This window comes from Notolepis coatsorum, assembly GCF_963971535.1.
Source record: "Notolepis coatsorum genome assembly, chromosome: 17".
Lineage (NCBI taxonomy): Eukaryota > Metazoa > Chordata > Actinopteri > Aulopiformes > Paralepididae > Notolepis > Notolepis coatsorum.
Window position 1 is genome coordinate 23,955,894 of NC_140181.1, and position 24,078 is coordinate 23,979,971.

General features: G+C 44.9%; 1 protein-coding gene across 1 annotated transcript; it reads left to right on the forward strand.

Annotated features, from left to right (window-relative positions):
* Positions 1-1,129: 1,129 nt before the first annotated feature.
* Positions 1,130-22,771, forward strand: tprg1l (tumor protein p63 regulated 1-like; the record flags this gene model as incomplete). Its single annotated transcript, XM_084332995.1, has 6 exons — positions 1,130-1,342; positions 1,549-1,640; positions 1,949-1,999; positions 2,558-2,683; positions 6,399-6,552; positions 22,577-22,771. The coding sequence occupies 6 exons, from the start codon at positions 1,130-1,132 to the stop codon at positions 22,769-22,771; spliced, it is 831 nt and encodes a 276-aa protein (XP_084189121.1).
* Between the last annotated feature and the right edge of the window lie 1,307 nt (positions 22,772-24,078).

Here is a 24,078-nt window from a genome sequence, read left to right on the forward strand (position 1 = left end):
CCCCCCCCCCCACCTCCAATGTACAGCCCCACCCAACCCCACCCCACCTACCCAACCTCCTCCAATGTACAGTTTCTATGTCAAATGTATGTCAGTATTCCAATGTACAGTGTGTCCCCCCCCCCACCTCCAATGTACAGCCCCACCCCACCTACCCAACCTCCTCCAATGCACAGTTTATATGTCAAATGTATACTCTTTTTCTGTATTTTTTTAGTATCACAAACAGTACTGTATTTGAAAATCTGGTATGTCATAAATGTATAGATGTAGCAGTACTGTCTATCTGTATGTCGTGTGTGTCATATGATGAATTGAAAATGGGGGACCCTGATTGTAACTGCAGCCGTGTCATAGTGTAATTCCAGTTAAGCTGCAGTGTGATGTCATAGTAGAACCGGTTACAACAGGCTAGAACGTTCTGGAACATTGTGATGTCATAGCAGTGATGTCATAGTAGACCCGGCCAGGGTATAAATAGAGAGATGCTACAAGGTTCGTTCCTTCACTCCTTACTAACAAGACGAAAGTCTTTCTCAGGTCTGCATCCTCTTAACAATTGTATGTATTGAGCTGTACTGTACTGTACCCATTCTGCAATCTGTTAATAAACTTTTCAATCAATCAATCAATGGATCTTTGTAGCTGGTATCCCAACTAATGACGAGATAAATTGACTCGTTTACTTCATAAATTAGATATTAGGCTTAACTTGTTTACAAACTGCTGCTTGGTAAATTAACCCTACCAACAGTACTGATCCCCCATATCCGAATCATACATCACCTGTAGGGCCTGTATCCCACCAGCAGATGGCGGTGTGTGGCGGTAAACGACATAGAGCTTATTCTCCGCATAGGCATCATCGACATGATGTCGCGCACCGCTCAGTTCTTCTGTCCGCGCGTCCACAGCGCTCCTCCAACATGTCTCCTTCTCCTCCTGCGCGCTGATCAATGAGGAGACCCTGTCCATCCGCATAGTGTATGACGCATCCTGTATTTCTTGACCATGTCTGAGCCTGGTGGTGTCTCACTGTGTTTTCTAAACCGTTCTCCTCAGAAGGATTATGAAGTCTAACAGTTGGATGATATTGTTTTATTAAAAAGCAGCTTCTTGCACCATCACCATGCTCCAGCTGAACGACGCGGCGGAGCCTGCGGTGCTCCATCCCGCAGACACCGAGGAGGAGGATGGGGTGGAGGTCGCCTTCACGCCGCCGGGGACCACCGGGGGGATCCTCGGTACCACGGCCTGCTGCTCGCCGTTACAAACGCTGACGCCTTTTCTCGTGCATAACCCCACGATGCAAGCCAAAGTGAAAGATTACTTCGTATTCAGGGTGAGTTTTTGTTTCAGAATCTTTTCAAACGATGCCATAAATGTCATGTATGTTGTTGTGTATGTCATAAATGTCACTATGAATTGAAAATGGGGGACCCTGGGCCTGATGTAAACAAGACAAACGTCAGTGCAATGATCAGCTGATGGTTTGACAGCTGCAGATGCGGCTCTGATCTGATGACAGCTTTGTGCCACTGATTCCAGCCAGGTACCATAGAGCAGGCTGTGAGCGACATCAGGACAGTGGCGCTGCCTTCAGAGGATGGAGAAGTACTGAGTGTCTGGCTACTGTCTGAGTGAGTAGGCCTGGATTATTATTATTGTAATAATATTCATTATTATGCATCATACACTTGATAATTGTTTTGCACAAATATAAATGGTTTATGGTTATAGTTTTTGATGATGATGAGCATGCGTTAGCACTTCTGTTATTTAAAATTAACTGCTTCCAGTACATGTTAATTCAGGGACCCACCCAATGTTTATGTAGGGCTATCCCATAATGACAACAGGGGGCGCCAAAGAGTATGAATGCATGATACATGTGTAGCCTCCTCTATCTCTAGTTAAATAATTCGTTCTGTTTGTGTGGTTTCTCTAGAGTTGACCACTGGAACAACGACAAGGAGAGACTGGTTCTTATAACTGACAGGTAAACAACTCCTCGTTGGGTTTTGATTTTAAGAACTTTTCAGGATAGATCAAACCTAGTATGGTTGTCAATATTCCAATGTACAGTTTTGCTTGTTTGTACAGTGTTTCCCCCCCCCCAACCCCCTCCAATGTACAGTAAATTACCTAGTATGGTTGTCAATATTCCAATGTACAGTTTTGCTTGTACAGTTGTACAGTGTTTCCCCCCCCCCAACCCCTCCTACCCACCCAACCCCACCCCACCTCCTCCAATGTACAGTTTTTACGTCAAATGTATATACTCCCTTTTCTGGACTCTTTTTGTATCACAAACAGTACTGTATTTGCAAATCTGGTATGTCATAAATGTATAGATGTAGCAGTACTGTCTATCTGTATGTCATGTATGTCATATATTATGTTATGATGAATTAACAATTGTGTGTATTGAGCTGTACTGTATTGTACCCATTCTGCAATCTGTTAATAAAACTTTTCAATCAATCAAGCAATCCTATCCGACATTTTCTTTTTGGTTGATTTGTCATCGACTCCTTTGTTTGGGTTGTGCACACAGGTCCCTGCTGGTGTGTAAATATGACTTCATCAACCTGCTGTGTCAGCAAGTGGTCCGCATCTCGCTCAACGCTGTGGACACCATCTCAGTGGGCGAGTTCGAGTTCCCGCCTAAATCCCTCACCAAGTAAGACTGTCAAACTGGAAGTACTATTATAACACCGACCTAATGCGCCGGCCTACAGTTTAGCATGGAGCAGAGTGTGTATTTCAACGTTATGTCTTTGCTCTCCTATATTACACACGTTATGTCTGTGCTCATTATACTACACACGTTATGTCTGTGCTCATTATACTACACACGTTATGTCTGTGCTCATTATACTACACACTTTATGTCTGTGCTCATTATACTACACACTTTGTCTGTGCTCATCTATACTACACACATTATGTCTGCTCATCTATACTACACACATTATGTCTGTGCTCATCTATATTACACACGTTATGTCTGTGCTCATTATACTACACACATTATGTCTGTGCTCATTATACTACACACATTATGTCTGCGCTCATCTATATTACACACGTTTTGTCTGTGCTCATCTATACTACACACATTATGTCTGTGCTCATTATACTACACACATTGTCTGTGCTCATTATACTACACACATTATGTCTGTGCTCATCTATACTACACACATTATGTCTGTGCTCATCTATACTACACACATTATGTCTGTGCTCATTATACTACACACATTATGTCTGTGCTCATCTATACTACACACATTATGTCTGTGCTCATCTATATTACACACGTTATGTCTGTGCTCATTATACTACACACACGTTTTGTCTGTGCTCATTATACTACACACATTATGTCTGTGCTCATCTATACTACACACATTATGTCTGTGCTCATTATACTACACACACGTTTTGTCTGTGCTCATCTATACTACACACATTATGTCTGTGCTCATTATACTACACACATTGTCTGTGCTCATTATACTACACACATTATGTCTGTGCTCATCTATACTACACACATTATGTCTGTGCTCATCTATACTACACACATTATGTCTGTGCTCATTATACTACACACATTATGTCTGCTCATTATACTACACACTTTATGTCTGTGCTCATCTATATTACACACTTTATGTCTGTGCTCATCTATATTACACACTTTATGTCTGTGCTCATCTATATTACACACTTTGTCTGTGCTCATCTATATTACACACTTTATGTCTGTGCTCATCTATACTACACACGTTTTGTCTGTGCTCATTATACTACACACTTTATGTCTGTGCTCATTATACTACACACTTTGTCTGTGCTCATCTATATTACACACTTTATGTCTGTGCTCATTATACTACACACTTTGTCTGTGCTCATCTATATTACACACTTTATGTCTGTGCTCATTATACTACACACTTTGTCTGTGCTCATTATACTACACACATTATGTCTGTGCTCATTATACTACACACTTTGTCTGTGCTCATTATACTACACACATTATGTCTGTGCTCATCTATACACTACACACTTTATGTCTGTGCTCATCTATACTACACACTTTATGTCTGTGCTCATCTATACTACACACATTATGTCTGTGCTCATCTATACTACACACTTTATCTGTGCTCATCTATACTACACACTTTGTCTGTGCTCATCTATACTACACACTTTGTGCTCATCTATACTACACACTTTGTCTGTGCTCATCTATACTACACACTTTGTCTGTGCTCATCTATACTACACACTTTGTCTGTGCTCATCTATACTACACACTTTGTCTGTGCTCATCTATACTACACACTTTGTCTGTACTCATCTATACTACACACTTTGTCTGTGCTCATCTGCTCTACACGTTATGTCTGTGCTCGTCTGTATAATTAGAGCTGGGTATCGCCACTGATTTCCCAAAACCCTCTAAGGAACCCTCTAATCATGGAATGGAAAGTAGAAAAAACTGCTTGTTTACAGTTTATTATGCCACCTATGCAGCAGCTTTGATCCATTTGATTTTGTATCCATTTTCTGCCTCTGCCACAAATGTATGTCTTAGTTATAAGGTGGTCTGTCACCAGACCAGGCTGCAGAAACAAATTAGTGGGGGGGCATAAAATGTTCTTGGGGGGGCACAATGGTTTTTCAACACAGGTTCCCTTTTATACATTTCAGCTGGGACAGCGGCGCTGTGGCTTGCTTGGCGCTGCCCACGGTGCTGAACTAAACAGCAGAGAGGCAGTTGAAAAATCTAATTTCTCTCTATCTTAAGAACATTCACTTATACAAAAACAGACTGAAAGGATATATATAACAGACCTGCTGGGGCAGCGGACTGAGAGCAGGGGACACAGACAGGCTGGATAAGATGGTCACGAAGGCCAGTAGCGTGGTTGGGGTGGAGCTGGACTCTAGCGAGGGTGGCGGAGAGGAGGAGCCTTGCTAAGCTCCAGGCCATCAGGGAAAACCCCTCCCACCCACTATACACAGACTTGGCTGACAGGAGGAGCATGTTATAGGCTCACACTACCTAAATGTAGCACTGAACGGCACAGGAAGTCCTTCATTCCGACAGCCATCAGACTATACAATGCATCACTGTGCCTCACTGCATCACTGAGCACAGGGTGACAGTTACCATCTTCCTGGACTCTTACTTTTTAAACAGCACTGTGCATTATTACACCTACTGTAGACTTCAGTATATTTTTACTGTATTTATTTACTGTATCTTTTATTCTATTTCATTTTATTCTATTCTTTTGTTATTCTTATTTGTGACTTGTTCTGTCTAAATGTTTAATGTTGAGTGATTTACAGTGTCAAATGTCCCTCAGGATAATACATTTCTATTCTATTCTATTCTATTCTATTCTATTCTATTCTATATCTCTGAAAAGTCTCCATTTATTCAACACTTCTGAATGCACCGACAAACTGAACTGAACTAACAAAAATAAGGTGCATAAAAAGCAAACAAAATTCCTCCGCAGGCTACTCACCATCATTAGTAGAGCGGCAAGCAGCGTTTGGGGACAGAGTGAAATCTTCTTAAAACACTGCCCCTCCACTCATTCCTGAACTTTTTTGTTAAGTCCTTCTCAAATGCCAACTGAATTAAATTGGCCTTGCGTCGATGAAGCATACTAAGGCGATGTTCTGCAAAGACGTTCTTGAGGGTAGAAAACAAATTCTCACAGAGTGCCGTGCTAGCTTCAGTAGTGTTGTTGTTGACATCAGTGCCCACTAGGGCTGTCCCTGACTAAGGATTTGGATAGTCGACTTTGATTGACAAAAATGCCCGCCCATGGCGCCGGGTCTGTCTGTCACAGAGTTAATTTTAATAAATGTTTCACTATCAATTTATTAAATTTGCCATTGTTTTTGGTTCTGGCCAGCCATATAATTATAGGGAATTGGCATAACAACTAAATTGGGGGATGCTATTTTTTTTAAGATCGATCTCTGGATTATGAATCGATAATTGCTCATTCAAGTGAAGATCTATTCAGAATCGGGAAATCCTTTTTTTTTTTAACCCAGCCCTAACTATAATTGTATGTATTTTTATTTGGCAGCCTTTATGTCCAAAACAAATAGCCCAAAGAACAAATAAAGTAATGTTGAGTCGGTGCGGTGCAGGCTGGTGGAAAGCAAAACAGCTTCACCGTAGCTCCAATGAAAATAGTATATTCTTCTTGAAAACTAAAACTGTTTAACATGTTTAAATCTTTAATGGTGGATTTTTCTTTTACATCATGGCCTTGGCGTAGCCATCACAGCTTACCCTCATTGACAATGCTGTGTGGTAAAAACCCTTCATGGTCCATCTCCTACAGGCGGGAAGGCTATGGAATCCGTGTCCAGTGGGACAAACGTCCACGGGCCTCGTTCATGAACCGCTGGAACCCCTGGTCCACAGACATGCCGTATGCCACGTTCACAGAGCACCCCATGGCACGTGCTGATGAGAAGGTGGCGTCGCTCTGCCAGGTACCAACCCTTCCCTTCACTAAAGCAGTGGCTAAATACAATTCAGTTTTAGTCCATTTCACTCTGCAGATTTCAGGCCCATGGAGGAAATATGTCAAATGTATTTACGGTGTTCTTTCGGAGTCTGTGTTCATTTTAAAAGAACAAAAGGTGGAGACTAGTACAGCAGCTAATCTACACACATGACACTGGGAACAGACCAGGGCTGAATAGCCTCAAAGCGCCACAAACTAATTTCTTGTGTTGAGCAGTGCACCTGGTTGTTCACACCAGCAGTGATTCTCTCACGCGACAGTCTGCTCTGCTGTCACAGGTAGAGCTGATACACACTGTCGCACAACCCCTCCCCTCTGTGTGTGTGTGTGTGTGTGTGTGTGTGTGTGTGTGTGTGTGTGTGTGTGTGTGTGTGTGTGTGTGTGTGTGTGTGTGTGTGTGTGACAGTGTGTGTGTGTGTGTGTGTGTGTGTGTGTGTGTGTGTGTGTGTGTGTGTGTGCGTGCGTAGAGAAAGACGAACACACACACAGAGGAGAGGGGATGGGTTGTGGGACAGCGTGGAGAGACATTTTAAATCCATGATTTGAAACCATTCTGTCTCCGTTTGTACCTGTCTCGGCCCAAGAGAGAAAGTGTCTGCCTGCACTGTCTCTCTCCACTCTCTCCAACCCCTCCTCTCTGTGTGTGCGTGTGTGTGTGTGTGTGTGTGTGTGTGTGTGTGTGTGTGTGTGTGTGTGTCTTTCTCTGCTTTCCCTCCCCTCCTCTCCACAATGGACAGCATTTGCAAAGCACATCCTACCCTTCATCTGTACATTAACATTTTAACATATTAAATGCTTAATAACATGTTTGTTCATCTAGTTTGCATGGTTTTCTAATCTGGTATATGTCCCATTCACTCGCGGCTCATGCTTAAAATAGACGAGACACTGAAACCGGTCCAGTCTAATCTGTTAACAAGGTCTGAACTGTATAATCTGTTAACAAGGTCTGAACAGTCTAATCTGTTAACAAGGTCTGAACAGTCCAATCTGTTAACATGGTCTGAACTGTATAATCTGTTAACAAGGTCTGAACAGTCTAATCTGTTAACAAGGTCTGAACAGTCCAATCTGTTAACAAGGTCTGAACAGTCTAATCTGTTAACATGATCTGAACTGTATAATATGTTAACAAGGTCTGAACAGTCCAATCTGTTAACATGGTCTGAACTGTATAATATGTTAACAAGGTCTGAACAGTCCAATCTGTTAACATGGTCTGAACTGTATAATATGACAAGGTCTGAACAGTCGAATCTGTTAACATGGTCTGAACAGTATAATATGTTAAGGTCTGAACAGTCTAATCTGTTAACATGGTCTGAACAGTATAATATGTTAACAAGGTCTGAACAGTCTAATCTGTTAACATGGTCTGAACAGTATAATATGTTAACAAGGTCTGAACAGTCTAATCTGTTAACATGGTCTGAACAGTATAATATGTTAACAAGGTCTGAACAGTCTAATCTGTTAACATGGTCTGTACAGTATAATATGTTAACAAGGTCTGAACAGTCTAATCTGTTAACATGGTCTGTACAGTATAATATGTTAACAAGGTCTGAACAGTCTAATCTGTTAACATGGTCTGAACAGTATAATATGTTAACAAGGTCTGAACAGTCTAATCTGTTAACATGGTCTGTACAGTATAATATGTTAACAAGGTCTGAACAGTCTAATCTGTTAACATGGTCTGTACAGTATAATCTGTTAACATGGTCTGAACAGTATAATATGTTAACATGGTCTGTACAGTATAATCTGTTAACATGATCTGAACTGTATAATATGTTAACAAGGGTGCTGAAAGCCGATCCCAGCGCTCGGTGGCGCTTCAGGGCTGTGCCAGCCCCATAAGGCTCCTACCAAAAACACACACCATTACCATACTGGCTTAAAGTAACAATCTTGAATATGTTCATATAAATAAATGTCACAGAAAATGCACTCTCTATTGCCAATACACACAATAGTGACTCTGCCCATATTCCAGTTACTGCAACTAGGGATGGGAATCGAAAACCAGTTCCCGTTGGGAGCTGGTTCCTAATTGTTCGATTCCTGGAATCGCATGCCTCCGTGACTATCGATTCCTCTTATCGCTGCCAGGTTTTTCTGACAGTTGCGCATTTCAAAACAATAACGTTAGCGCCACGCATGTAGCCATGGCAGACTATTTGATTCCTTAAGGGCTCGAAATTGCCTGGGTTTTGGTCATATGCTCCTGGGCCTCGTTCCCCGTACCTGGCTAACTGAGTTAGCCGGATAATTTTCAGCATAGCTTGACTTAAGCCGGACCTTTCCGTTCCCCGAAGTCGGATTTTCTAAATCACCATGGTAACAGATCAGAAAGTTTGAACCTGGTCCGGAGCAGGGTTAAGTTCAGTTAGCTGGATGAACCATGGCCACGCCCTCGCAAAGAAATGCCAGCTCGCTTCCTGAAATATTTCTCACAGTCTAGATCCCATTATACCATTCTGAATTATGTTTTTGTGCTTCGTTTTCCTAGAGGGGGCTTTTGAAATGTATAATAATAGAACTAAATGCTGATAATAAATCATATTCAGCCTATAGATTTACTTTGTCCTAAATAAAATAATGCACGTCATATACGGCGCTCGGAGTCGCGATACACGCTGCATGTGGTTATTTTAATAACGGCGCATTGCAAATGTGAATCCCGCGGGGATATTTTTAATGAATGAAACCTATCGGCCGTTTGGCTCTGATTAGTTTCATATATTCTCCGCTGTAGATTTGCTTAACGGAGCGCCCGGATTGTGTTTCATTCAAGCATAAAATTGAAGTGTCTATGCGTGGATTGTGGTTTTTGTGGATTATGAATTACAAGGAATCTGAGGATTGTTGAATTGTATCATCACTCACACGTTATTGTGATATTGTAACTGGGATTAAAATGTCTGATGAGATGCGCTGTTTGACGGATTTGAGCAATTGAATGAGCCGTTGACGTCACATTAATGCATTTGAGAATAAAGAGATAAAACTTCATTCAAAAGAAAAATATTCGAAACACGGGACTCTTGTATTGATGGATACACAATGGATATATCCCGTCTGGCACAGTGGTGCAACGGCTAGTGCTTACTCCTGTCAAGCGGATGACCCTAGTTCGAAACCCCGCGTTTCCAATATAATTTCTTTGGAATATAATATTAATGACTATACGCAAAAGTAGCCTAGTTTTAAGTTAAAATATTATAAATCTACATGCATTGAGGATGTCATTCTTTATATAGCTCTCAAAGTGCACCAAATTGAAGCATTTACATTGCAAAAAGAAGAAAAAAATAGAAAAAGGGGGGATTCGAACGCGCGTCGTCCGCGTGAAAGGCATAAGGACTAACCATCACACCACGGTGCCAGACAAATAAAACATCCACCATACATCCATCAATGGACAAGAGAGCCGTATCCTTATTCTGAAAGAGTTGAACTAATTATTTTCGCTAGCAAGATCTCATTTGATTATTCATTCCATAAGCCTACTGCCAGCAGGCACGTTTAAAGAAATATAATCCGATTGATTGGGGTAATGAGGGACTTAAAATTAGCCTATAGATTATGCATTTAACTTGTCGGCGAGGCTATTGAGCCGTACTGCATTGTACCCATTCTGCAATCTGTTAATAAAGTTTTAAATCAATCAATCAATCAATGCCGTTAGAAGATCAGGATTTCTGCGATCGACACCTGCTGTCTTTTCAGCTGAAGCGGCCGTCCGCAATTATCCTGAGTCTCAAGTCTGGTTCAAATGAACGAGACTGAATCCACCTTCGAGGAACAGGAACATCCCGGATTCAAACATCGGGTTAATTGAATCTGGATAATGGGACTCTTGATCGACTTAGTTGAACCAGGTACGGGGAATAGGGCCCTGAAATGCTCCCGCTGTTTGACTGTTTCTAAGTGCAGTGATAGAAAACTACTCTAATGCTTTAGAACCGAGTCATTAATTTAATTTGGGGCAACCTAACAGCCGCGGAGCTAACGCTAGCTAACCAAGCTCATACAGACACAGAGAGAGATAACAGCTGACAGCAGGTAGTACAGGTACAAATAAAAATAATTAAATGTGGGGGCTGTTGTGTAAACCTTGTACTCTTTAGTTCACATAAGAGACGGAGAGCGTGTGATCACGTTGACTGTTTACTAGTAGGTAAGTCGCGTTATTTTTTTCCGTAGCCGCAGTTTGCGGAGACACTCTCTGATTGGCCACTGATGTTTCTGGTCATGTGACATGTGCACCCAATCGTGTGACACCTGTTTCTTTCACCGGTTAAGCTTAGGCACTCTTTCGAAGTTGGTTAAGGTTAGAGTTTGTCTTAGAGCATGGCGATAGAACACCAGCCCTGATTCCAAACTCTAACCTTAACCAACTTCGAAAGAGTCGCCTAAGCTTAACCAGTGATAAACTAGGCGTTAGGTAGTTTGCAGGCTGTTCGAGGCGGAAATGGGCAAAGACACAGCTCGTCACGCGACTGGGCGCACATGTCACATGACCAGAAACGTCAGTGGCCAATCAGAGAGCGTCTCGGCAAACTGCGGCTACGAAAAAAAATAACGCAGGTAAGTCAGGAAGTACCGTGCAACATACACTGTGTGTGTGTGTGTGTGTGTGTGTGTGCGCGCGAGTCAGAGGAATAACGACCTGTTGAATGCAACTACTGTTCAATAGATTAAATTAGTTTAAGATATTGAACTGTAGTTACATTCAACAGGTCGTTATTCAATAGATTAAATTAGTTTAAGAATACAAAAATTCAAAAAATAAATAAATTTTAAGAGAATCTCATACATTATTTTATTTAAGTGTAGGCTATAGTTAGTTATAGTTTTTGTATTTTTCTGACATGGGGGCTCAACAATAAATGACAATCAGAAATGTCAAGTTGCATGTTGTTATTCTAACCAGCTTAGTTCTGTTGCATTTCCAATTTATTTATTTAAATTATAAATTTATCAGGGATCGATAAGGGAATCGATAAAGAATCGGATCGATGAGCAGAATCGATAATGGAATCGTATCGATAAAATCTTATCAATTCCCATCCCTAACTGCAACATGATACTACTCTGCTACAACATGATACTCTGCTACAACATGATACTACTCTGCTACTGGAGCGGGAATCGAACCGGGAACCTCCGGATCACCAGACGACTGCTCTACCTCTCGAGCCACTGTCGCGCTTGAAATGAAAATGAAGTGGATTATTTCATTTTTATTTACATTTTGATTCAAATAATGCTTACATAAGTGGAAAATGATAATATTGTTGTGGAATAGCATTTTAATGATCAAATGTACATTCTAATTTAAATATATTCCAGAAAAAGCTTCCATTCAACACAGACAGCCTCTCATCAGTTATTATAGGAGGTGTTGTGAAGGGCCAGATTAAACCGAATATATATATTTATTTATATATATATATTTAATTGTATTTGTATATTCTCTAATATTCCCTGATATCCCTTGTATATTCCTTGTACAATATGCATTGAATATCCATTCTAGCCTACTGAACATCCCATAATAGTCTCCATTCTACTATTGGTCGAGACCTTGGTGCCAGGCTGCCATACCCCCCAGACCCAGTTCAAACGTACCGCTCAACATGTACGAACAAGTCCTAGTTCCGCGTAGGAATCTGGCTACCGCACCACTAATGGTACTATTTGTTCATAGTGCGTATATATACTGCGCTACTAAAGTAGGACTTCCCTTTTAGTCCAGTTTCTTACCCTCCAATAGAGTGACAGACGTAAAGCCTCCCCGCGACGCCACGTGTGGGAGTAAGGCCAAGTTCGGCCTACCATCGGTATTGAGACATCGTGTATATTAATATTTGAATAGTCATATTTGGCACTATATCGTCGAGTTGGACGTAGTCTATTAAGCTAATAATAGTCTATTCATATGTAGTGCTTCGTGCGGTGAGAATACTATCGTAGTCAGTACCCCCATCGTTTCGGGTAGAACTGGCTGCTTATCCAGGGTGGCCGACCCCATGTGAGGCTGCACCCGAGGAGCCCCAGAGCCGACGAGCGAGTGGACCTGCATACCGGATTATTCTACCGACGACAGCCCGCCTTCCCAGGCACGGATTATGCTTTGTATACAGTGATTATTCTATGGATAAAGACCAACACTGCCGTGTGTTGGAAACCCCCCCCCGGAGAGGACGACAGGTGAGGAGACGCTCTACACGACGAGGTCGCTTCACGTCTCTCCATCGTGGACCGGAGGAAGCCGGCCCACAGAGAGTCCAACTGCTTTCATCTGTGGATCGAGGATCGCTGAGGCACCGAGCCGCACAACCGTGGGTTCTCCCAGGATACCCTCGGCCAGACGGATACAGCCAGACTCTACCCCCCCCCCCCCCTTCTCCAGTTGTCTTACAAGCGACCGGAATTCCCCCCTAGTGTATCCAGTTCTATAATCATTAAAGTATCATTGCTATTATTCCTTAAATATTCCAGGTTGTATATTTACCGCCTGCGCCACCAGAGATTGGACGTTCTCTATTGATATACCAACGAATACTCATTTGCCATAAAAGTGCATCCTATTTCAAATCATAAATGTAATTAAGTGATTGCTCTACATACCTTTTGCTATGTATTAATTATTATTAAACGCAGACTTTCGACTTGGTACATTTGTGTTGGATCGTTTCATCTACGTGGGAGTGTTTACCATAATTATTTATGCCTAGTACTGGGTGGCCAGAGTCTAAAGTACAAGAGGTAGTGGTAGTAAGTATCATATCTAACAATACAGTCAGGGAATTGTACCCCTCAGTTACAATTGGTCCTTCGAGCCGGAGGGTAATTAGTGTAATATTAATATAGTGTTATTAATATTGAAATGGCCTATGATGAACACTCCACGAAACGATCCTCCTAACCAACGCCCGCAGCGCGAACGACGGCTCCCTCAGTACTTAGAGGCTTACGCTGTCAGTCAACAACCTAGTCTTCTACTAACAGTAAACGCGGTAAAACTAGAAAGTAAAAGTATGTCTAACCCCAACGCCCAGACTACCCCGACCATAGAGGCCCCTACGGGTTCTAATGTAACTGACCAAGCTCACGGTGGGGACCAGTGGGAACCAGACATGACTTCACACCCCGCCAGTACTGAAGAAGTAGTCCCCGATGAGTCCCGGGAGGAATACAACGCTACCGAGAGAGAACTCGGCACGGAAGAAGACGGGGAGAGCACCGTGGAGATAGAGCTCCAAGGCTCCGCAAGGAGTACCCCGAGGGAAGGCTCCCCTATACAACCGCCTTCTCCCAGCGAGGCAGAGAGGACCCTACAGCAGGCCTTCCTCATCAGCCTGAACGCCGCTGCTGAACGCGACCGACTGCAGATCCAGCAGCGGAGCGAAGAAGAGCATATACGTCTAGAAATAAGACGCATTCAGATGGAAGAGAATGTGGCCCGAGACCGAGCAGACAGCCAGCGAGCAGCTGCTGGTGCTCTACGGGACGCAGAGCGCGACAGACAGCAAGCGCAACTAATAGAACAGCTGATCAGACGGACAACACCCTCTCCCTCCGCCAGAGGCTCCAGGAACTCGTCTAGACACACCTCCAGGGCGGCATCCCCTAGCCGAGTAAACAACCCTGAACTTGACCAACAGACGAGGTCTATACCCCCCACAGACCACCTCCCCCCACCGGTCCAAGCGAGACCTAGCAACCGGGAAGGAGCAGCATATCCTGTGGAGAGGCTAAACCAGAGACTACAAGCACTGGATGACCTAACTGAAGACGAAGAGGAAGAGGAGGAGAACCGCGCCCGACGACAGCACAGTACTCTACCGGACCAGGAGGTCCGGTACAGCCCAGGCTATACTCCCGCGGAGCTGCGCTACAGACCCCCGACTCTATACACGGGTGAGCACGACGCACGACCCGCACCGAGGAACAGCACCTGGACAAGCGGGCCATGGTACACTGCCGGTACCAGCCCATACCAAGGAGCGGGAGGAGACTCGCCTAGGAGGCCTCTCCCCCAACGCTCGCCGATGTATCCACAGTCAGCGTCATACATTGGCACGCCTATGGTACCCGACTTCACCCAAGAGAACCGAGCCCAGTATACAGAACTCCGCATGTGTCTGGAGACCATGTTGGTGGATGTATTGGATGAACGCCATAAATACGCCATCCTACTGAAGCACTTAAAGGTACCCCGCGCACATAATATAGCGCTCGCCTACGCGACTTCCACCACCCCATACACAGCAGCGCTGGTAGCATTGGACCAGAGGTATGGGCGCATATGGGATTACGTGATCCAGGAGATCCGACACATCGACCGCTTACCCCCAGCAATAGACAATCGAGCACTGGACGACCTGTCCATCAGAGTGCAGTCCCTGGTAGGGATGTTGGGAGCGCAGAGAGAGAAGGGGAGGCATGAACTTTACGCCAACTCAAATGTGGAAAGGATCTTGGAGAAGCTGCCGCCCGCTCGACAGGAGCGTTTTAGGCGGCAGAGAGACCACCGAGACCCGAATGGTCCCGAACCGAACCTCCTCGATCTAGCAGACTTCCTGGCGAGAGAAGTCAGCAGCCTACGGCTAGATACATTCGGACGGAGCACCCCTGGCTCCAGAGAAGGAACCAGACGACTAAATGATGGAAGAAGATCGGTGACTGTGATGCACCAATCGGAGTCAGTACCGAGCAGCAGGAGCCACAGTACCCCCTCCAGAACGGAGAAGTGGAAGATAGTGTGCCCCTACTGTGAGAAAGAACACTGGCTAGCGCAATGTGACTCCTTCCCCAAGCTGAACGCGGAGGAAGCAAGTCAATGGATAAAGTCCAACAAGCGCTGTTTTCGCTGTGCGCGCTCACACATGGCAGCCGAATGCCGCTTAAAGAAAAGGTGCACCAAGTGCGATGGAGCCCATCTGGACATACTTCACGACAGTAACAGACGGCGCCCTTCACCCGCACCATCCAGCAGCAAAGCGAGCGTCATGTACATCGATCCCGCCAGCAGCAGTGGAGCCCGAGTACTCCTAAAAGTAGTGCGTGTGACACTAAGCTACCAGAATAAAGTCCTGGACACTTACGCCGTCCTCGATGACGGGTCAGAGAAGACCCTTCTGCTCGCCTCCGCTGCGGCCCAGCTAGGGCTGCGGGGAAGCGAAACCCAAATGACAATTCGGACAATAAGACGAGATTTGAAGACGATAAAGGGCGAGAATGTCTCATTCTCTATCGCAGCAAGCGGCCAGCCTGAGCGACGGTACCAGATTACAGACGCTTTCACCAGCCAAGAAATAGGACTGTCGCGGTACACATACCCCGTCGCCAAGCTGATGGAGAAATATGCACATCTGCGCAAGCTACCGATCCCGCTCATAGACAATGCTATGCCGACCCTGTTGATAGGCTCCGACCATGCAGACCTCATTGTCCCGATAGACCGGGTTCATACCGGACCCCGAGGCTGTCCTGCAGCAGTCGAGACCCGTTTGGGATGGACTCTCCAAGGCCCGCTCGCCAAATCTCTCAACCGAAGTACAGCCACTAGATGTCTCCACTCCCGAGTCACAGAGGGAGAAACCGCACTCCTGCAACACGTAGAGCGGCTATGGACCTTGGAACAAATGCCCTTTAAGAACGGAAAGAAAGACATTCGCTCTAAAGATGACATTTACGCCATTCACCTCCTCGAGACAGGGACCAAGAGAGTCCCGGTCAACGGCGTGTTGAGATACGCCACGCCACTCCTGCGGCGAGAAGGAATGCCTACTTTCCACGCCAAGACAGACGCCACAGAACGGTACCTGCTGAACACGGAGCGGCGCTTAGCCAAGAACCCCGCCCAAGAGAGTGTATACCGCGCCGAGATTGAGAAGCTCATCACAGCGGGACACGTCACAAAGATGGACATTAAAGAGGCTGACCAGACCACTGAATCGTGGTACGTGCCTCACCACAAGGTCCATCACAACGGTAAAGACCGCATAGTATTTAACTGCAGCTACCAGATCGGATCCCAAAATCTGAATAAAGAGTTACTGCCCGGTCCCACACTCGGCCCCTCCCTACTCGGCGTTCTACTCCGCTTCCGCCAGGAAAAGGTGGCCATCAGCGGGGACATTAAAGGAATGTTCCTGCAGGTGAGATTAGTAGAGGAGGACAAGCCCCTGTTACGGTTCCTATGGAGAGAGAAGCCAGGAGATGAGCACCCAGCCATCTACCAATGGGAAGTCCTCCCCTTCGGAACGACGTGCAGCCCCTGCTGTGCTACATTTGCACTACAGAAACATGTAGCAGAGGACCCAGCAGCGGACGAAGAGGTCCGACACAGCGTAAAGAACAGCTTCTACGTAGACAACTGTCTACAAAGCCTTTCAACCCAGGAAGAAGCCGAGGCTCTCCTGATTAAACTCCGCGCCTCATTGATCAAAGGCGGCTTTGATCTCAGGCAGTGGGCCAGCAGCGATCCGCAAGTACTGCGCAGCCTCTCCTCCGAGGACAAGGCAGCCAGCAGCGAGACCTGGATGGCTACAATCCCGGGAGAAGCCCAGGAGATGACCCTGGGATTGGTGTGGCGATTCAAAACAGATTCGCTTCACTACAGACACAAGCCCCTGACTACGGAGCAGGGAAGGCCGGCGGCGGCGCCGACCACCAGACGGAGTGTGTACACAACACTCGCCCGACAATATGACCCGCTAGGATGTATTCTACCGTACACCACCAGGGCAAAAATGATTGTACGAGCATTGTGGGACAAGGACCAGGGCTGGGACGACCCCATTCCCGCACACCTTGCATCCACCTGGAGAGAGTGGGAGATGGAGCTCCACTCACTCCCAGGCGTTAATATGCGCCGAAGCTACTTCCCACCCACGGTGAGGCCAGAGACATGTAAAATGGACTTACACGTCTTCAGTGACGCCTCAGAGGTCGCATACGGATCAGTAGCCTACTTGCGGGCCCAAGAAGAGGGGGGAGAGATCTACACAGCATTTGTCCTCGCCCGCTCGAGAATAGCCCCACGCAAGCAACAATCTATCCCACGTCTAGAGCTCTGCGCAGCCCTAGCCGGAGCGCACCTAGCCACGCTCATCCAACGTGAGCTCACCATACCGGTGTCTAGAACAATCCTGTGGTCAGATTCCACGACAGTACTCGCCTGGATCAAATCGGACTCATGCAAGTACAAAGTCTTCGTGGGAGTCAGAGTCACCGAGATTCAAGACTTAACCGAAGAGTTAACCGGAGAAACAGAGTGGCGCTACGTTGATACCAAACAGAACCCAGCTGACGTCATCACCCGGGGAATGCCCCTAGATGACCTCACCCGTCGCAATGTCTACAGTGACGGCCCAGCATTCCTAAAGCTCCCGGAAGGAGAGTGGCCCACGCCTATCCCGAGGGAAGCCAGTCAAGAGGAGGCTGGGAATAAGAAACCTATGTTCTGTGGATTGAGCACTGTTATCTCCGCAGACCCCAACATAGATGATTGCACTACCATAGAGAGTGCACAACAAAGGACATTCCTACTGCACTACCTACCGTCTCTACAGACCCGCCAGAAGTGGGTAAAGGAGAGAGACAATTTGACAGAAGGAACAGTCGTCATGATTATTGATCAATCACTGCCCAGAGCTATGTGGCCGGCCGGCCGCGTAAGCAAAGTGATCACCGGTGCCGACGGCAAGGTCCGAGCAGCTGAAGTGCTTGTCCAGGGTCGCACTTACACCCGTCCCGTGGCGAGGCTCATAGAACTGCCCCGACTCCCAGACACAATCGATGATGACCATGACCCTATAACCCTATGACTTTGTGAAGTTGACTGACCCCTACAGCAAACCCTTATGTGTAAATAGACAATAGACGCGATTAATCTGTCTCTGCTTAACTGATTAGGTCTGGGACCAATCAGGGGGTGGCTGTTGTGAAGGGCCAGATTAAACCGAATATATATATTTATTTATATATATATATTTAATTGTATTTGTATATTCTCTAATATTCCCTGATATCCCTTGTATATTCCTTGTACAATATGCATTGAATATCCATTCTAGCCTACTGAACATCCCATAATAGTCTCCATTCTACTATTGGTCGAGACCTTGGTGCCAGGCTGCCATACCCCCCAGACCCAGTTCAAACGTACCGCTCAACATGTACGAACAAGTCCTAGTTCCGCGTAGGAATCTGGCTACCGCACCACTAATGGTACTATTTGTTCATAGTGCGTATATATACTGCGCTACTAAAGTAGGACTTCCCTTTTAGTCCAGTTTCTTACCCTCCAATAGAGTGACAGACGTAAAGCCTCCCCGCGACGCCACGTGTGGGAGTAAGGCCAAGTTCGGCCTACCATCGGTATTGAGACATCGTGTATATTAATATTTGAATAGTCATATTTGGCACTATATCGTCGAGTTGGACGTAGTCTATTAAGCTAATAATAGTCTATTCATATGTAGTGCTTCGTGCGGTGAGAATACTATCGTAGTCAGTACCCCCATCGTTTCGGGTAGAACTGGCTGCTTATCCAGGGTGGCCGACCCCATGTGAGGCTGCACCCGAGGAGCCCCAGAGCCGACGAGCGAGTGGACCTGCATACCGGATTATTCTACCGACGACAGCCCGCCTTCCCAGGCACGGATTATGCTTTGTATACAGTGATTATTCTATGGATAAAGACCAACACTGCCGTGTGTTGGAAACCCCCCCCCGGAGAGGACGACAGGTGAGGAGACGCTCTACACGACGAGGTCGCTTCACGTCTCTCCATCGTGGACCGGAGGAAGCCGGCCCACAGAGAGTCCAACTGCTTTCATCTGTGGATCGAGGATCGCTGAGGCACCGAGCCGCACAACCGTGGGTTCTCCCAGGATACCCTCGGCCAGACGGATACAGCCAGACTCTACCCCCCCCCCCCTTCTCCAGTTGTCTTACAAGCGACCGGAATTCCCCCCTAGTGTATCCAGTTCTATAATCATTAAAGTATCATTGCTATTATTCCTTAAATATTCCAGGTTGTATATTTACCGCCTGCGCCACCAGAGATTGGACGTTCTCTATTGATATACCAACGAATACTCATTTGCCATAAAAGTGCATCCTATTTCAAATCATAAATGTAATTAAGTGATTGCTCTACATACCTTTTGCTATGTATTAATTATTATTAAACGCAGACTTTCGACTTGGTACATTTGTGTTGGATCGTTTCATCTACGTGGGAGTGTTTACCATAATTATTTATGCCTAGTACTGGGTGGCCAGAGTCTAAAGTACAAGAGGTAGTGGTAGTAAGTATCATATCTAACAATACAGCCAGGGAATTGTACCCCTCAGTTACAGGAGGACTAGAGAGTAAGTCGATCATAATAGTTATTATCAATGTTCCCTCTAAGGTGCGCCCGTGCGCACATAGCAAAACGCTCCCGCGCACATCTGAAATCTCTTGCACACATAGAAACGTTTGTGTAAAATATGCATAGTTAAATTGACTGGCGCGTTGCACCGAATACTACGGTACCCTGTTGCGAGTGACGTTACCCAGAGAAGCCTGCTTTCAGTGCTTTGTGGGCGTCGCTACTGCGCTCACACACACACACAACAGATGAGGAAGCGGACAGATCCGACCAGCATTGATTCTGCTCACAATGCGAAAATGTACATTACAGATGAACTGCAGAGAAAATTCCCAATTTACCGTCCCGGTCGAGACTAATTGGAAGCGGAGTGCAACACATGCAAAGCTTGACCATATGTTTCTGTGTCTAATAAAGGTGCTGGCGATCTCAAAGCTCACATGGACACAGAAAAACATTACAAATAAAGCTGTGCGAGGCGAGAGTTTGATGGCAAAGTTGACCGAATTGATTGAAGTATGCAGCTATACAGAGAGAAAGAAAATAATTTTAAACTATTTTGATGCCTCAAAATGATGTTTTGGTTTGATAAGATGCGTGTTATGATACAATCATTCTAAGGATTATGTGTGTAATAAATTAGTTTTGTACACTAATTGCAAGTTATGCAAATGTACAAATTCAAAACTGCATAGTGCACTTTTAAATTAGTATCTTTGTGAGGTTACTGTTTTATAATTTACATTACATTGAAAAGATAAAGATATATTTTTTAAAGCTGGATTTTCTAATACAGAAGAGGTATTATTTATTATTATTTAGTGTTCTATATGTTACTTTGTTTATAATAGATATATTTTTTTATATACACCGTGGGAAGGGGAAAACGAAATTTCACTTCTCTGTATGTCTTGCACATTATGAGAAGCAACAATAAAGCTGACTTTGACTATACTAGTCAAACTATAGGCTATTTTTACATGGATTAGGCTAATTAGCTTTAATAACTGATTCCTGAGCCTAATTCTATTAACACATTGAGTGCCAACGACGAGATTAGTCATTTTAACAAGCCATGCGTTGAGTGCCAAGGCCTGAGAAAAAACTAGAAAACGTGTTTTTTTAATCGTTGTTTCTTTTATTAGCGATATCCATACATTTTTCATCCATCCAGCCTGACGTTATCATTGGGAATGGCTCTGAGCTCGAAAAGGGCAAATACCGCCGCCTATCGTCTCCCGGATGGTAATGCACATCATTGGATTGGATTGAGTGACCATGTGCATCAGAAAGAAAGTCCGGTCCAGGGTTTCCCCATCTCTGTTACCACATTCACTGGGGAGGCTCGGAGCAGCGTCGATTATGCGTTTCAGACTATAACGTTGGATCAATAAATGCGATCAATATTTGGAATGGCGATCAGGAATTGGATTAATCTTTTTGCAGAACATCTGATGTGAGGTAAGGACTCTATTTTACCAGTATTGGGTTAATCAGATGTTTTTTTCATAGCGATCACAACGTGTCTGTGTGTGTGTGTATGCCGTTAGCGCTGACCAGGTCATGGATAATAGATTTTTCAGCCCGCTTATCTAGCGTGCATAAGTACACCTATACTATCGATAATCTAGTGTTTATTTGAAAACTATTCATAAATAAGCCGAAAAATTACAGTGTTTTGTGTATTCCACTTAGGGCTATTATCGCGGAATTTCTCTGAAATGACTAGAACTCTCCGAAACTATACTCGTATTCAAAACGGTATAAAACGTAAATGTACCAATGAAAAAACTATCCGTTTCATACATGTTGACTGCAAGCAAGTCATTGATAAGCGAGGGGTGTTTTAGACCCATAGCCATAATTTAAGATATAGTTCGCAAATATCCCCGACCTCCCATTGACTAAAGCGCTGGCACTCAAGGTGTTATCTGGGCAAAGGGGCGTGGCACTAGGGGTGGGGGGAAAAATCGATACGTAGTAGTATCGCGATACTTTATCGATATTTAATTATTCATTAAAAAAAAATTATAAAAAAAATTGTATAAGGAAGTTGCATTGTTCATTTCAATACCTGTAATAGTACAGTAGTCCACACACACACACATGTGCATTCAGTTAAGTTAGAATATGACTAATACAAACAGTTCAGTTTGTCAGGTACAACACAAATTACAGTGTTTACATCCGTCTGCTTGAGAAAATACCATGTTCTGCAATAAAAATTATTGAAGTGAGATGAACAGACTGAACTTTATTTTATTAGATAAAACATGTTGACAACGTTTTACTTTGCAGTTGAAAAAAGGTAATAAATTAAATGTGATAAAAAAAAAGAAAAAGAAAAAAATATTTTCCACAATACTCATCGTATCGCGATACTGTCGTATCGCAAGTATCGCGATAGTATCGTATTGTGAGGTCTCTGGCGATTCCCACCCCTACGAGGCACCCAATGTGTTAACTTCACAACATACAGTGAACATTCTAAATGGACCCAGTCCAAGCTCACTGCCCTGGAGAAGGAGTGAACCCACCTCTGTCTGGGTTGACTATGTGCTTGTTATTGTCCCCTTTTCCACCAAGATGGACAATTTCCGGACCCAGCTGGTACAGGCGGTGAAGAAGGCCCACAAGGATCACCCCATCCCAGGACGGGCTAACGGGGTCCTGATCCTGGAGAGACCCCTGCTCATCGAGACCTACCTGGGCATCATGTCGTTCATCAACAACGAGGCCAAGCTGGGCTACTCCATGACCCGCGGCAAGATTGGCTTCTAACACCATGAACCCCCGCCCTGAGTTGCTTTGTAGAGTTTACCCCCTGAAGTCTATGAGGGAAGCGGTCAGTGTGACTGCAGTCGATCTCTGTGTTCCAATTTGCACCCTTGAGGTGTTCATCCCTCCCTAAGTTGGTGTCATGACCACTACTGGCTTTCTACTCCTAGACTGTCCATTAATCACTACTGGTTTTCTACCCCTAGACTGTCCACTCATCACTACTGGTTTTCTACCCCTAGACTGTCCACTCATCACTACTGGTTTTCTACCCCTAGACTGTCCACTCATCACTACTGGTTCTCTACCCCTAGACTGTCCACTCATCACTACTGGTTCTCTACCCCTAGACTGTCCACTCATCACTACTGGTTCTCTACCCCTCTCCTACAAAGGACTATTCTGGTTTTGCAACAGCTGCTTGGGCTCTCAGGAGGGTGTGCCAATTAAGTTGGGAGAAATATGTGTGGCAGGAAATATGAAGTCTTGTGTGTGAAGTTTGTGCATCAGTTAACCCCCTCCAGCATATTAAGGCAGACTGAACGTGTCAGCTGATGCCGCTAGGTTGACCTTGTCATCTGATACTGCCAAGTTGACCTCGTCATCTGATGCTGCCAAGTTGACCTTGTCATCTGATGCTGCTAGGTTGACCTTGTCATCTGATGCTGCTAGGTTGACCTTGTCATCTGATGCTGCTAGGTTGACATTAGGCTTGTTCAAGATGGATTTCGGTTTGCCTCGACTAGTAGACGAGAGTAGCCGAGTGAAGCCGGGGGAGGAGTTAAGAGGGCGGACACTGCCGATTTCACGAGAGCCTCTCGCCTAGTCTCGCACGGCAGATACGCTTTCACGTCACCACACACACATTACACACCTGTCCAGCTCATTATAATGCGATAGCCGTGTGCAAAATTAGATCAGATTCAAATGTACAGCACACCATATACTGCTACAGTGGAATATACTATTCATATACCATAATGTATACCATCTTGTTGCGCGCTCCTGGCCGCACGCACACACAACACACTGCTGTATGTGTGTGTGTGTGTGTGTGTGTGTGTGTGTGTGTGTGTGTGTGTGTGTCTGACAGCTTGAAGTTTATCATGATGATATGATGATAAGTTGATAACGCATAACATAATAAAGTTTTCAATCAATCAAACGTCTCATAACACCCTGGCTGTCAAATGGCTGGTGACTGACAACTTTTCTGAGCCAATAGGCGCTTTGCGCGACCGTAGCAAGTCGCTTCCCAGCCGGGAGCAGCCGGCTGAGAGGTACTGTGGAGCCTCGCTCTGAAGGCTGCG